Source organism: Monodon monoceros, unplaced genomic scaffold (assembly GCF_005190385.1).
Source record: "Monodon monoceros isolate NGI ecotype Baffin Bay Population unplaced genomic scaffold, NGI_Narwhal_1 Super_Scaffold_6, whole genome shotgun sequence".
NCBI classification, from domain to species: domain Eukaryota; kingdom Metazoa; phylum Chordata; class Mammalia; order Artiodactyla; family Monodontidae; genus Monodon; species Monodon monoceros.
This window is the reverse complement of record NW_021703783.1, coordinates 19665061-19681164: the sequence shown is the minus strand read 5'-3', so window position 1 is coordinate 19681164 and position 16104 is coordinate 19665061. Positions and strand designations below refer to the sequence as shown.

Sequence of the window (16104 nt, the reverse complement as noted above, 5' to 3'; positions counted from 1 at the left end):
AGATCCCACAAACGCTGCAGAGACACCAAAAAAAAAAAACAACAACAAAAAACTCAATAAATTTATCAAATGAAAGACTCTATCATTCATTCACCTAACCAAATTTAGTTAAGCATACACACACACATTTGTGTTGATGGGGGCATGCAGGAAAGTTACTCTGGGGAGTGGAAAGTGAGGTGGGCAGGCAGCCAGCTAAGGAGGGAATGACAATCATGATCTGTGACCTGTTTTTCTCCTTTTCTTTGACATCCCCACATCAATGATATACGCACGCCCAGGCACTAATTCAGGGGTTACGCGTTTGAAAAGCTGGCATCCTCCACCCCCAGGAGTGAGCGGTGGGTAAGGGTCTGGACTGGGCGCCGGGTCAGAATTTTCGTGCGCAAGAGGCTCTACCCACTGGGGCCCGTCTGGGGGAAACACAGCCTCAAGACTCTTCCTGCTGATGCAATCTGCAGGAGGGCCAGCGATCGCCGCTGCCAGGGCCAGTCTGCGAGGCGCCCGCCACGTGTGCCCGCCGCCACTCCAGCCACTTCCCCAGACTCGCGCTGCCCGGAACGCCTGGGACGCAGCGCCTTTGCCTCCGCTCTCCTCGAGCTGCTCTCACGGCCGACCGAACAATGAAGGTAACTTCTTATGATTCTGACTGTATTTTTACAAAAATGTGTGTGTGGATTGAGCCTGCGATTCCTCAAACGCACAGTTGGCAGAAAGGGGACGGAGGAAGGACCACACGGTTTCTTGCCACGCAAACGTTTGCAATTTTTCCCTTATCAGTCATCGTCGGACAGGACCTTACATTCTTCTTCTCTTCAGACTTCTGCTTAACCCCCGCTCACAGGATGTACCGCCCTCCTCAAGCTCTTTCACAACTGCATTCGTGAACCGAGATAAAAGGCTGCTCGCAGCTCCTTCCCCTGCCTGTTTTGAATCGCGGAAAGGAAGAGGAAGCTCTTCTCAATTTTCTAAGATGCACAGGAGGTGGGGAATTTCGGAGGAGAGGTCTGGGGGATGTCACGGGCTGTAAACGGGGTTTCTGCTCGGTGTTACGTTATAAAAGAGGGAGGTGCAGAACTAGGTAAGGGGGGCTGTCTCACCGCTATTAAAACAGAAGGCTTGTCTTACTTTGTTTCTTGTGAATAGTCAAGCTTCTAAGAGTTACAAATCAAAGAAGCCTAAGGGCATCCTTTTATTCAAGAACACCCTAGGGTCTTTTATTCTTATGCTAATCAAGGATAATTAGCCCAGCTGCCTATTCCTTGGGAAGGTTTATGTGTAGAAATGAACAGATTTAAGGGTTCTGTTTTCCTGGTCCTACACGCTGGAAAACTGCAATGATATGAAAAACTGAAGGGCAGCTTTTTTAAAGGAAAGTGAAGGATGGGCAAGTAGTCCTGCCTTCTAACATCTTGGAAGTAGGAGATTCCTATATGCAGTCTGAACTTTGAGGAGAAAAAAAAGCTGAGTTTCAGAGTTTCCAAGGAGGGAGATAAGTATGGTTTTCAACTGGGCTTATCCACAACCCATTCCAGTCTACAGTTTCAATTACGAGAAATAATATGTCAGTGGTGCCTTTTCACCAAACAAAAATTTCCACTATGATTAGGCAGGAAACGAGTGGAAACATAGTTCTGTATTAAGAAGAGATATGTAAATGCGCCGCGGCGAAAAATTCAGCAGCCTTCCTCTTCTAGAGTTAAGACATTCTATTTCTGACTTGCTCATGCCTGTCTACTTTCAGCTGAAAAATACACTTTGATTGAGTATTGAATTAGTGAGTAAAAGGAGAAAATTATGAGAATAAACAGTCTTGCTTTTCCAACTTTCCCCTGTACCATGTGGAACTGTGGTTGATTATCTGTATGTAGTTGATTATCTGTAAGTTCATGGGTGCTTTAACATGAGTCCGAAACCCCCTTCCCTTTTACGAGGTACTTTTTATAACACAGGAACTGAAGATATCTTCAAGTAGTCTCATTTCTGTTTTCTGATATCTTACTAAGATTAAGAAAGAAATGCTTATGTATTTTAGGCATGATCTAAGGAGTATTTAAGGTTCCTTTAAGTGTGTTTTTATTATTTCAAAAAACCTTTCTACTAATCTTTTACCTAAGTATTGCTCATACTTAGGTCATCATTTAAAAAAAAAAAAAGTTATTTGCACAAGACACCATGATAGGCTGTGTCCTCAGCAAATTTTCCAGACATGGTCTTGCCTGGGAGCTATTATTTTAAGATGGACACATACAGAATGGGCAACCGAGTGAGCAAAATAGCGTATACATTGAATAGGATGTGTATAAAAATGGTAATTACATACTATAACTTACTGAATTAAGGTGGAGATTTACAAGAGACACATATCTGAAAGAACAGAGATAAGAAGTCATTGGCAGGGATGCATGGTTAAATGAAGGGAGAGGGCTGTTTGTGTGTGTGTGCGTGCAGGGGGCCCAACAGGGCGTGGGGCAGGGAGAGGGGATTCACATTCCAGACACAGGATGTGGCCCCTCAGGCCAGGCTCAGAGATGCATAGCTAGTTAAGCAGGCCTAACAAAAGGGCATTGGTAGAACCTGCAATGGTGAGAAAGAAAAAAAGAAAAAGGGAGAACAAAAAATGAGAGTTTATTTTTGGCCAATATTTCATTTAGTGAGCTTCCATAATAAATAACTTCATTTAATTTTAGAACTACAGAGAAAAAGGAAGATGAGTTAAGAAAATTTTCCATTTGTATGTAAGAATTTCTCTTGCCTGTCAGCTCATTGAACCTGAGAAGGTCTAATCATTTGAAATGGGCTTAAAACCTTGTGAAAGAAAGTTGAGAACAGTCCTCTGATTATTACAGAGGTTTATGCTAAGAATTAAAATCAAGTTATGGTTTCCTTCAGTAGTTGTGTATCTCCCAACTATTTTCATAATTTTAGATGTTATCCCTTACATCAGGTCAGGACTTTTAGTTCTCTAGGGGAGGAAAAATAATTTTCCCTCTACCCTTCTAGATTCTTGACTAAGATAGCCCTGTAATAAAACACAGATTAACAGGAAAACAACCCCAGAAGTTTAATAACATGTATACCTCCTGTATGCATGAAAGATACCCAGGAAAACTGAGTCACTCCCTGCAATGGCCCAAAAGCTATCGCCTTAAATATCATCTTCAGCTAAAGACCAAAGAAAGATGCTGGAGCAGTGGAGCGAACCAGCTATGGGAGGTTACCAGACAATGCACAGAAAATTACAGATTTAAGTCGGTACCTTCTCGGTACAGAGAGCGAGACACCCTTACAAATGGGGATCTCCCTTGTAAATGCAACTTCTACTCTGTTTTCAAATATTCTTTTGTGTCTGCAGCCTTTCAGAGATAATCAGTTCAAAATAATCCTTCTGCCAAAGAGGCATATTTTAGGGGTGATCCATTCTGCTCCCCTTCAGTTCATTATTTCTAATATTAAGAGATAGACCAGGGAAGGGTTGACCTAAAACAAATAGACTGTGGCAAATATTTCTCCAGCAAAGATGGGTTTGTTTGGGATCAGCAGAGAATTGCAATTCGGGGTTCGCGACCAAGGCCAGCCACAAGCAAGTCTCTGCACAGCAAGGAAAGAAGTCTTTATAGAGGGGAGGACATTGGAACGGCTCTAGTAAACAGAGTCCATGGCTCTTCGCTGACCGAGTTGCTGCTGGAGTCTTCCTTCTTCTCGTTGGGCTCTGCTGTCATTGTGGGCCCGGAGAATTCCCTCTTCTGGGCTCCTGACTCTATTAAATTGAAGTTTCTGTAATTTTTTAAAGAAGTGCACAGCTGGATAGTATAACCTGAGAGGTCTAGGCTTATGAGTAAACTTTTTCTGTGCATAAATGAAGAGTTGTTTCTAAACTGTGGGCGCTGTGAGTGTTCGGGTTAGTTATATCTTTGGGGGTTTCAGGTTGTTTGCTTCTCTGAATGGCCTCTCCTCAATGGGTGTAGAAAGATGAAAATGAAGAGTTTTCTCTCTTATTTTAGGTTTGGCAACTGTAATTCCTCTAACTAACAGATGTCACACTACGGAAACCCAGTGGAATGTTCAGCCTTATTATGCCCGAGGGGATTCAGTTACCCCATTAGACTGAGAATCTGGTACCTCTCATGCTAGACATCATTATCCCAGGCAGCCTCCACTTCCTATATGGTACATCATTCTTTCTGAGCACAGGAGGATACGGTGGCTGGTCTGCTCACTTTACAGTTGTAAATGTGGGCAGCCTTTGTGTTGTAACTTTATCCCCTTAACAGCTGTCCAAATGCTCTAAACATTTAAAGTGACATATGGTAAACATTCCTACTGATGGGCTTTACCGAGTCTCTGTAGCCCATTTGGTAATACATGTCAGTGGCCATTCAACTAAGGCTACTGAAATTGGAATCCATGTACGTCAAACTTGGGTGCAACTCACATGTTTAAAATGTTTCCAAATGAAGCATTTGGGATGCTCTGATTCCTAAACATAACTTTGTAAATATTTGCACACAATTTTATCAGAAGATCTAGTCTATGATTCGCAACGTCGGTTGTAAACATGAAGCCACCGCAGAATCAGTCTTTTCTATCACACAAGGGTTCATGATGTGCCAGTGCTTCTAATCAGTCTTCTCAAATCTACAAGATGAATAATAGTACCCTAGAAATTGAGTCTTACATCCTTAAAATAACTTAGAAACTGGATCACCTTATTAATACAGTATAGCATATAAATATTTGCCTATTGTCATATAGGCCATGCCCCTTTTGTGGGAAAAGCCATTTTGCAAAATATTTCTCTCATGTTCAGTGATTAATGGGAGAAAGAAAATCTTAAAAAAAGAGATAATCATGCTCCAGAAATTTAGGGAAAAGATCAAGAAGAGAGGAAAAAGGAAGACAAGTGAAAAAAAAAAAAAATAGAGGAATACATCACAACAAGCAATAATCAGGAAAAGTCATACTGAAAAACATGTGATTCCTCGTGATTGAAAAATTTGTAAAATTCACCTAGTTCCATTAATAGTCTTATATTTCATCTAAAAAGAACCAATTCATTAGTTTTTTAAAATTTTGATATGTAGATCTGAATATTTGATCAATTGCATGTACAGTCTATCCCCTAGTCTGAGAAATGTTTTTCCTATTTTGACTGGAGATGGTTAAGAATCCTAGGACATAATTAGAGTTCAAATTCTACTTGACTCCTTATAAATCTAGACAGAAGGGGCACCTGTTGGGATGTTCTAAACCAAACAAGCTACAAATGTCTCTTACGTGACCAGCAAAGACCTCAATGGATTTCCGGCCTAAGGCCAAGGGTGGATTTGCACACGATGATCACTCAGCAGTTGTTAACATTCCATCACTATTAAAGGGCAATTTTGCCTAGTACGTTTCATTTCATTTTAGCTGATTCAGATTCAAAGTTATATTGTTTTGATTTTAGTACTAGATATTAGTGCAGGAATCTGAAGTCACAGTAAATGTTTCTTTGAACTTTGAAGATAAAAGGTAGAGTTAAAATGGAGCTGTACGGTCACTTGAGAAAGCATAATAATGCATTGCTCAGGGATTCCATGGTTTTCAAGGTTAGTGAATGGTTTGTACTTGCAAGGTTAGTGTTGGTGTTCATAGTAGAAACACATCCAGGTTTTGGGAAGGACTTCTTTGCTTAACAAAAGTGAGATGCTTTATATTTTTAAATGCTATATAAGTTATGTAACATTGAATTGTAACCTCAAAACAGTCATATGGGGCTTCCCTGGTGGCACAGTGGTTGAGAGTCTTGCCTGCCGATGCAGGGGGCGCGGGTTGGTGCCCCGGTCCGGGAGGATCCCACGTGCCGCGGAGCGGCTGGGCCCGTGAGCCATGGCCGCTGAGCCTGCGCGTCCAGAGCCTGTGCTCTGCAACGGGAGAGGCCACAACAGTGAGAGGCCCGCGTACCGCAAAAAAAAAACCAAAAAACAGTCATATGAGGAAAGCATGGCGACTATTATTAACTCCCATTTTACAGGCAAGGAAAATGAAGATCAGAAAACTCACTTAAATTGTTTAAGATCACAAACTGCCCAACATTACGAGAAACTAGATATATTTGATTCCTAGTCCAGTGTGCTGTCTCCCTCACCGGTGGTTCTAGCTCTTTTTGGGTCTGATGTCGCTTTGCAAATCTTAGAAGAATGGATAATCACCTCAGCAAAATGCACAAATACACATAGGCACCAAATTTTATATCTAAATTATTTATTGTTAAAACCAAGGCAATGCAGTCCATACAGCATGAAAGACTAGTGGAAAATACTGAAATGATCTAGTTATTTAGAACAGTGGAGTGCTACTGGCTCTTGCACCTGAAATCAGCTGAGATATGTAAATATATAAGCAAGAGAGCCACACTGCCCTTTGAATATTGAAAATACCTGCCTTTAGTCCAAAAGGCAAGCAATTATTTTCTTTGCCTTTTAGCAACACATGAGTTATCAGTTTCTTCTTTTTATCTCTTAAAGTACATAGTGTAGTGGAGGGAGAAAAAATTTTCCTCTTTCCTTTTAGGTTCATTTCCTGGCATCATGCAAATTAGGCTGACAACAGACAGATTAACAAGAGAAAACCAGAGTTTATTAGCTCTTGCAGCTTGCATACATACAGGAGAAACTCAGTGATGAGTAACTCAAGGGGTGGTTAGAACTTGGGTTTATATAGCATCTTAACAAAGAGAAACAAATTTGTAAAGGCAAACGTTTTAAGTTTCCAAGGGCAGCAAACTGTGGGAAGGTAAGTATATGGGGGATACTAGTGGGGGAATATTTGTGCAGGTCCATCTCAGTACTGACTTTCTGTCTTCTTCATGGCTGTAAAACTTCTTCAGGAGAGGAGATTTTTGGCAGTCCTCTTTTCTCAGAAGTTTCTGCTTTTAGTCAGAGAAGGGAGGTTCCAGGAAGCCTTCCTGTTGCATCTGTTCATCTCATTTTGAAGTGTATGCATGGCTGTTTTTATTAAACAGGGTTAGTACACAATTTCTTAGCAGAGTTTAGTAGTTTGGGGTGCCTACCCTTCCCATTTCATTGGTAACTTCCCTACCCAAATAGGTCTACATGGCTATGTTGCTACCAGATGACCACTGCCTCAGCCACAGCTAATTACAGCAAGGGTGGATATCCGGCCCAAGTCCAACCATCTTTCACTTCTTTCTTACTCTCTTATCCCCTACATTCAATCAGATACCATATCCTGAGGACTCTGTTTTATCTGTTTCTGTATGTTCTCTCTTTTCCATTGCTGGTGTACTGATTTATGCTCTCATTACTTCTTGCTTGCATTATTTCAAAAGTCTCTCAACTGGTCTCAAGATTATTTTTTCTTAATTTTCCTAAAGCATTATTTTGATTATGTCATTCACCCACTCAAAATACCTCTATGACTTCACCATTGTCTACTGAACTGAACTTAGTGCATGAGGCCTTTTTCTAATCTATCCTCTCTTCTATGTGGATGTGCTCCTCCAATCATTATGGAGGATTTGCTATTCCTCAAAATGAGCTTTTGCATTTCCATATATTCATTTCTAACTGCTTCTTCCTCATACCTCCTCCCCATTTGTGCCCTCCATCATGCCACTCACCATGTGGCTCAGCCCCCAGGCACTTTTTGAGAAAGTGACTTGTTTTACAGTAGAATGAGTATGGGTGGAAGATGGTAAGGTAAGAGTAGGGTTACCTTTTGAAGTCAGGAAATAAGATATTGATCATATCTTGCAATTTCTGCACTCACATTTCCTGTCTTCCGTGAACCTTGTGCCATCATTGGGGCTCTTACAGATATTGGTTGAGGTAAATCAATGACCACTTTCTAGACTTCCTAGATCCAGATTAATTGATTCTGTTTTATACTTCTTTGTTTTCAAGCAGCAGATACATTTTTTTCCACATCTGGATTTATTTGAAGTCAAAGTTTTAATTGACTCCCAAAAGATAGAGGGTTATAAAACCAGACAACAGTTAGTACTTACATGTTTTAATGCTTATTGCCAAATTCAATTTATACAGCTAGTTTTTCCTGATTGATTTTTTAGGGGTGGTGAAACTGTACATAGATTGTAAGCATTCATTGCACACATTTCTGGGAAAGTTCATTCAAAAAGATGCTACATAACAATATGAACTGGACCCATGAAAATCATAAGGATCAAACTCAACAATGCCAGTCCACTAAATCGCTACCGTCTTCAGATTTACGCAGTATGTAAAGAGAAAGCGTCCCTGCCACATCCCAAGGAACTGACTTAGAATATAGAACAAAGTCATGTGTCTAGGAGTGTTAACAAATTCCAATACTGTTTAACATGGGGATTTTGTTGTTGTTTGCAAACAAAGCAGTTTTTAAGCAAACTAATTAATACATACACAGACAAATCCAACAAAAGAGGCACTTAGAAGCAGTGTTCATTGAATATTAGAATTTTGAAAGAAAAAATCTATTAGGTCATTTTAGGCGTTTACTTCTGCTAAAGAAGGATTGTTCTTTTGAGTTTATTTTTCTAGCTTTCAATTCTATTCCACTTAAAAACCTAAAGAACCAAGACTTCTCAAATCTTCTGTGGACAATTTTGCCACTTACTGTATTCACTATTTAAAAGTTTCCTGATAATTATTTTCCTTTCCTTTTAGTTCTGTATTTTATTTGCTCTAATTAGTAATGTCAGTAGTTCAGTGAATATGTAGATAGAGGATGTCAATAAGTCTTGTGCTCCTTTAATTATTTCATGCATGCCTCTTACATTAACACTGTGTCTGCTGGTCTACCGGCACCTTTCCTCCTCTTGACCAATGTTCTTAGAACATTTATTCACAGTAGTCCATCAGTCTACCATTTGATGTTAAAAGACAACTTTTTTTTTTTTTTTTTGGCTGCGTTGGGTCTTTGTTGCTGTGCGCGGACTTTCTCTAGCTGTGGTGAGGGGGGGCTACTCTTTGTTGCGGTGCGCGGGCTTCTTATTGCGGTGGCTTGTCTTGTTGCGGAGCATGGGCTCCAGGCACATTGGCTTCAGTAGTTGCGGTGCGTGGGCTCAGTAGTTGTGGCTCGAGGGCTCTAGAGTGCAGGCTCAGTAGTTGTGGCCACAGGGTTAGTTGCTCTGCGGCATGTGGGATCTTCCCAGACCAAGGCTTGAACCCGTGTCCCCTGTATCGGCAGGCGGATTCTTAATCACTGTGCCAGGGAAGCCCGGACCTCATTCTCTTTTACACCTGATGAATATGTGGGTGACTTCCAATCTTTTCTTATTACAAACAATGCTGCAGTCAATACTCTCATTTGTATGTCACTTCACACATGTACACGTAAATACAAGGCACTTTTAATTAAACTAAGTATTAACAATGATGTTGAACTATTAAATCTATCTCAGACTGTGTAGTTAAGATAATGTGGTTGCAAATGACCCCTCATTCCCAGCATCATAATGTTGTCTTTTGGGGCTTTCCTGGTGGCACAGTGGTTAAGAATCCGCCTGCCAATGTAGGAGACACAGGTTCAAGCCCTGGTCCAGGAAGATCCTACGTGTCACAGAGCAACTAAGCCCGTGCACCACAACTACTGAGCCTGTGCTCTAGAGCCCGTGAGCCATAACTGCTGAGCCCATATGCCGCAACTACTGAAGCCCACGCACGTGGAACCCATGCTCAGCAACAAGAGAAGCCACCACAATGAGAAGCCCGCGCACTGCAATGAAGACCCAATGCAGTCAAAAAAAAAAAAGAATGAGGTTAAAAAATAAAAAACAACTAATGGAGGAAAGAATGAGTGAGCTCTCTATACACAGATTAAAGGAAAATCTCCATGAGCCTTTTCACTGTATACGTTTGTACATTTGCTTTTTGACCATGTGAGTTTATTACATTCAAAATTGAAATTAAAACAAAACAATGGAAATCCCTTGTAGTGGAATTAATTTGACTCTAGAGCCATTATCAAGGAAATCTGAAATTCTGGGTAATTCAGCACAATCAGTTAAGACCAAGGATATATGTCTTGACAAAATCTCCAAACTATTATATTTAATTATAACTAACTAAAAATTATCCTTTGCTGTACACCTGAAACTAACAACATTGTAAATCAACTATACTCCAATGTATAATTAAAAATTTTTTTAAATTATCTGTTGAGAAATCAGGTAAACATAATATGTACAACAAACTTTACAGTAACTATTATATTAAGAAAACACAGAAGAGAAGATGGCCTTCTATGAGCCAGGAAGTGGGCCCTCACCAGACACCAAATCTGCCTTGGTCTTGAACTTCCCAGCCTCCAGGTCTATAAGAAATAAATTTCTGTTGTTTACAAGGCAAAAAAAAAAAAAAAGTATACAAACTCTTCTTGAAACCTAACATTTATAATAATGACTAGCAAACAATGATTGACTTGAGTTTCATTTAATTAAACATGTAGCTCTTACTAAGACTACCAGGCTTTATACCAGGTAATAGGCGAATGGAAATAATTCAAGCATTATTCATACTCTTGAGAAATTGCTCTATTCAGAAAGAGACATATAAAAAGTAACACAATAAAGTATAATGTGGGTTACAGCAGAAGTTTGCACAAAGTACCATGGTACATGAAAAAGATAAGTCAGAGAAATCAGGGAAGGCTTGAAATCAGTGGAGGTGATGTTTGAGCAGAAGCATGAGAGAAGCTCAGGTGAACAAGGAAGTAAGAGTGTTTTAGGCACATACGTGGCCCACATTCACCCACCCCCAGACTTCTGGACCTAGATTCAATCACTCATTCCTTTACCATAAAAGACCATGAGGAGGGCTTCCCTGGTGGCGCAGTTGTTGAGAGTCCGCCTGCCGATGCAGGGGACGCGGGTTCGTGCCCCGGTCCAGGAAGATCCCACATTGCCGTGGAGCGGCTGGTCCCGTGAGCCGTGGCCGCTGAGCCTGCGCATCCAGAGCCTGGCTCCGCAACGGGAGAGGCCACGGCAGTGAGAGGCCCGCATACCGCCAAAATAATAATAATAATAAAAAAAAGACCATGAGGAAAAGCGTGCCTGGCCTCCCTTCCAGACCACTGGTAAATACAGAGGCCTGAGTACCCAACATCCTTGAGGAATGAACTATTAGAACTCACACCACTGGCAACCTTGCAGTCAGTTAAATTCACCAAATCACACTTTGCTCACAAAATGAGCAAATGGGGATCCCTGGTCAGGGAATTAGATTGTGCACGGCATGCGTGCACAATCTAATTCCCTGACCAGGGATCGAACCCGGGCACCCTGCACTGGGAGTGCGGAGTCTTACCCACTGGACCACCAGGGAGGTCTCCAGCTGGCTCCTTATCACCCTGCCAGCCTCAGACTGAATGTCGCTACCTCAGAGATAACCTCACAACCCCCCAGTGATTCCCAGTCCTTTAGAGCACTAATTACAATTTACAGTTATTTACTGGTGTGATTATCTGTACGGTTTTGGGATTGATAGCTGACTCTCCCACTAGATCATACATTTCTTGAGGGCAAGGAGCATATCCAGTTTTTTTCCACTGTGTAAATGCATGTAATCCAATACCTGGCTTAGCATAAGTGGTTGGTGAGTGTGGTAAGCTGAGTAATGAACCCCCAGTTATGTCTATGGCTCAATCCTCTGAAGCTTTTATGGTAAAGGAGATTTTGCAGGTATGATTAAGTTATAGCTCTTGAGATGGGGAGATTATCCTTGATTTTCTGGTTGGGGCCAGTGTAATTACAGGGGTCTACAAAAGGAAGGCAGGAGGGTCACAGGAAGAGAAGGAGATGTGACAATGGAAGCAGAGGTTGGGGGGATAGAGAGAGGGAGTAAGATTTGAAGATGCTATGCTGCTTGCTTTGAAGATGGAGAAGGGACCATAAGCCAAGGAACGCAGGTGGCTTCTACAAGCTGGAAAAGGCAAGGAAACAGATTCTCACCCTACAGCCTCCAGAAGGAATGTAGCTCTGTTGACACCTTGGGACTTCTGACCTCCAAAACTGCAAGATAATGCCACAAAATGTATGGTGATTGGTTACAGCAGCCATAGAAAATGAATACAGATTTTGGCACCTAGAAATGGGGTGCTACTGTAACAAATACCTGAAAATGTGGAAGTGGCTTTGAATTGGGCATTGGGCAGAGGATGAAAGAAATTTGAGGAGTACAAAAGGAGAAGCCTACATTGTCTTGAACCGATTGTTAGAACTATGGATGTTAAAAGCACCGCTGATGAGGGCTCTGAAAGTACTAGAGAATATATTTACGGAAACCAGAGGAAAGGGGATCCTTATTATATAGTAGAAGAAAGCTTAGTGGGTTTGTGTATTACAGTTATGTGAAAAGCAGAATTTGTAAGTGACGAACTGAGATATGTAGCTGAGATTTCCAAAGTGTTGAAGTTGCAGCCTGGTTTCTTCTTTCTGATTATAGTAAAATGCAAAAGGAAAGAGATATGTTGAGGGGAGAACTGTTAAGTCCGAAGCAACCAGGTCTTGATGGGTTGGGAAATTCTCAGACTCTTCGGATTATGAAAGATGCTCACGTGAGGAGATTCACCATTAGGAAAGCACGCTCTGGCTGAGGCTGAGTTAGGAGACTGTGGTGACATGCAAAGAAGAGGTGATGGTGCTTGGACTAGTGGGGTGGTGGTGGTGTGGAAAAGATAGAGGAATGAGTTGGTTTTATTGGGACTTTGTTTAGGGTCTTTGGGGCCTATAAATGGAAACACATGTTGCACTCTCATAGCGCTCCCTGTCCTGGCCACGTGAGCTCTCTGGCTGTCTAAACCCTCTCTGGAATGTTTTGTCTTAGTGTCCCTTGGGACCAGATCATCTTTTTCTTCAGAAATGCACTCTGGATTTCTCCCTGGACTAAAGGTCCAGTGAGGAGTGGTCTCTAGCTTCCTGCTCTTCCTCCATCACTCCATCAATGAGTCTTCCAGATGCCCTTTAGGCAACTCACTGGATCCACTTGGTCCAAGAGACAATCACCATCACATCCATTTCACCCTGGGCACAGACCAGAGGGCGGGGCCATCTTGTCCTTCAGTCCTTGGGTAGCAGACAAGTTAATACAGTGTTAACAGGATTAGAGAGAAAAGGAGAGATAATAGTAATGTGATGGAGCCACCAAGGGACCCAAAGCCTGTAAGGAAGATAGAAATCTCTTGATTAAGAGATCCAAAAACTAGAAGAACCAGAGCAGCTGGTGCCCAAAGGTAAACAAAACTGAGATGTGGTGATATAACTAATAGCAAAGAAGGAAGAACATCCACCCCCTTCTTCTCATTTCCCTCAAGATGATGACTTCGGATTACTATGATGCACTCATTGAACAAACATTTGAAGAGTACTTACTGTGTAAGCATCCGGCACTGCTCAAGGTCTTGAGGCTATGAGAATGAATACTAGGCAGAGTCAACACTCTCATGGCACTCATAGGGAAAGGCCACGTAACATGATGGTTATGGGCAAAATCTGGGACCAGACTGCTGGTGTGTTTTCTTATCTATAAAATGGTGGTAATAATAGTACCTACCCCACAGGATGCTGTGAGGATTGAATAAAATAACAAATGTAGAGCCCTTCTATCAGTGGTTTGAAATAAGTACTACGTAAATATAAACTAAAGTTATTCTAATTTACTCTCATATGCTAACAAATAAAATATGTCAATTAGTGATGCAGTAGCAAGGAAATAAAATGAAGTGATGTTATAGTGATAGAGCTGAGGGGAAGCCAATACCAATTTATACTGGCTGGTCAGGAAAAGCCTCCCAGAGAAGGTGAATTTTGTGCTAAGACTTGAGTACCATGAAAAACCATGGGGTGATCTGGAGGTAGCATCCCATGCATAGTGAGCAGCAGAGTTAGCTTACTAAACTTCCTGGAGTTTAGTGAGAGAGGAGAAAAGTTTCAAGATAGGGCCACATCATGAATACTCCGTTAAGCCATGGTAAGGAGTGTGGATTTTATTCAAAGTGCAGTGGATCATTTGAGCAACAGATGGAATTACATTTTAAAAAGTCACTAGTGAGTCACTGGTGAGTCAAATAGTATATTATGGTTACATTTTTTTTCTTACACAACCTTTTGTTTTTCCTGTAGTTAATTATTGCATTCTTTTCTTCATTTGCTCACTTTACTACGTATTTATTACAAATTATTCCCAACTCTCAAATAGCCTCTATAATTTTGCATAGATCAAGTGTATCCTTTTATCTGTCAGTCCTTTTTTATTTTTCCTGGACTATTTTTTTTCTGCCACCCTTCTTGTTCTTGTTCCAACCTGTCCTGGTTTCTCTCCAGGACAGCTGCACAGCTGTCTTTCTAAGACTTCTCCTTGGCATCCTGTATCCTCTGTGTTAAGCCCCCAGATTTCTGAATCTCATGGCTTCCTCTTTCTTAGTTTACTTCCTCATTTATGTGGAGCATATCCTTCGGTAGCTTCCAATTAAAGAGTATATAAGAGGTAAATGTTTTGATTCCTTGCATGCCTGAAAATGCTTTTGTTCTATCACACTAAGTTGATATTTGATTATGAACAGCTTTCTGAGTTAGAAATGATTTTGCATCCAAATTTTAAAGGAATTACTATATTATTTTCTAGTTTCCTGTGTCATTAATGAGAAGTCAAAGGGCGCTCTTATTTCAGATCCTTTTTACATGTAACCTATTTTTGTTCTTTCCAGAAGCATTCAGAATCTCTTTATTGCTTGTGTTTGGAAACTTTATGATGACATGAGTCCTTTCATCCTAGGAAATTTTCTGGTCATATATCTTTTGATAATTTCTTCCCCTCCTCTTTCTTCTTTTCTTTTTCTTAATCTCCTATTTGTTTATTGTTAGACTGCCTTGACTGATCCTCTAATTAAAAAAATTTCTCCCCGAATGTCCAATTTGGGAAGGGGGGAGATTTCATCAATGTTATCTTCCAACCTTTTCCTTGAATTTAAAAATTTTAGTCTTCATATTTCTAAGACCATTAAAAATTCCCTAATTATTTAAATAATAACATCATGTTCTTGTTTCATGGATGAAATATCTTTTTTATATTTCTGAGGAAATTCATTATAATTAAAACATTTTCTTCCTACTCTCTGTATTGCTCCTCCCCTATACCTCTTATTTGTTTCTGTTTTTTTGGGAGGAGGGGATTACCTTTCACGTAGGAGGCTTTCTTCAAATATCTGGTGACCTGTGCCAACCCATTTATATTTAAGAATGAGGCAGCAAGAAGCCTCTGGGAAGCTCAGTGCACATGCTTGGTGCCTTCTCTGGTCCGTTTCACAGTTTTATGACCACGGGGAAGTGACTAGGCCATTTCATTGGAGGATTCCCAACTATCCTTAATTCTAGGTCTTTTCTCAGGGTGTTATATAGTTTTTTTCAGGAAGAATCATCCAATCTGCATAGGACTTTCTGCCTATGTTTTGTGGACCACTGTAGGGAACTAGTGGTTTCATCATTTAGCATGTGGCTTTTCATTATTTTCCCTGGAAAGTGTTTAGATTCCCTTAAGCCTGGATCTCTTGTGGCTCATTCCTCCAGTGAATAGATCTCTCATTTCCTGCTGGTATTAGGAAGAAGTAGTTACCTGGCTGGGCTAGGTGGGTGTGGAGCCCCAGAGGTAGGTGTATTTGAACCTTATATGGGTAAGACAGGATGTTAAATGGGACCATGGTCTCCACTGAGGCTCTAGTAGAGTCGACCCTCCATATCCACGACTCTACTACGCGGTTTTATATAAGGGACTTGGGCATCCTCGGATTTTGGTATCTGAGGGGGCGTCCTGGAACCAATCCCCAGCAGATACTGTAGGGAACACAGAGAGACAAGTACCTATACATTCCAAGCAGACATTTTTGATGTATCCAAAGAACTTCCTAAAGGACAGCAAAATTAGTTCTATAAACTTTTAACTCATTATTTATCTCCAATTTATATGTAACAGAAGGCTGGAGATTGAGCAGGCAGGGAAGAAAAGCATTATTTGGAAAAAAATTGTTGGCCAAGCAAGGTGTGCTTGGCATTTCCTCTCCTTTACCCTGGAGGAGGGAAGGAGGGATACTCCCATCTCTCCTACAGGA

General features: G+C 41.0%; 1 protein-coding gene across 3 annotated transcripts in view; it reads left to right on the top strand.

The window, feature by feature from the left end:
• The first annotated feature begins 456 nt into the window (after positions 1–456).
• Positions 457–16104, top strand: part of BCAT1 (branched chain amino acid transaminase 1) — a 106369-nt gene continuing 90721 nt past the window's right edge. For all 3 annotated transcript variants that reach the window (XM_029205248.1, XM_029205246.1, XM_029205251.1), the window contains exon 1: positions 457–629. In XM_029205248.1, coding sequence (XP_029061081.1) covers positions 624–629 — 6 coding nt within the window. In that variant the 5' untranslated portion in view covers positions 457–623. The remainder of the gene's footprint in view (positions 630–16104) is intronic.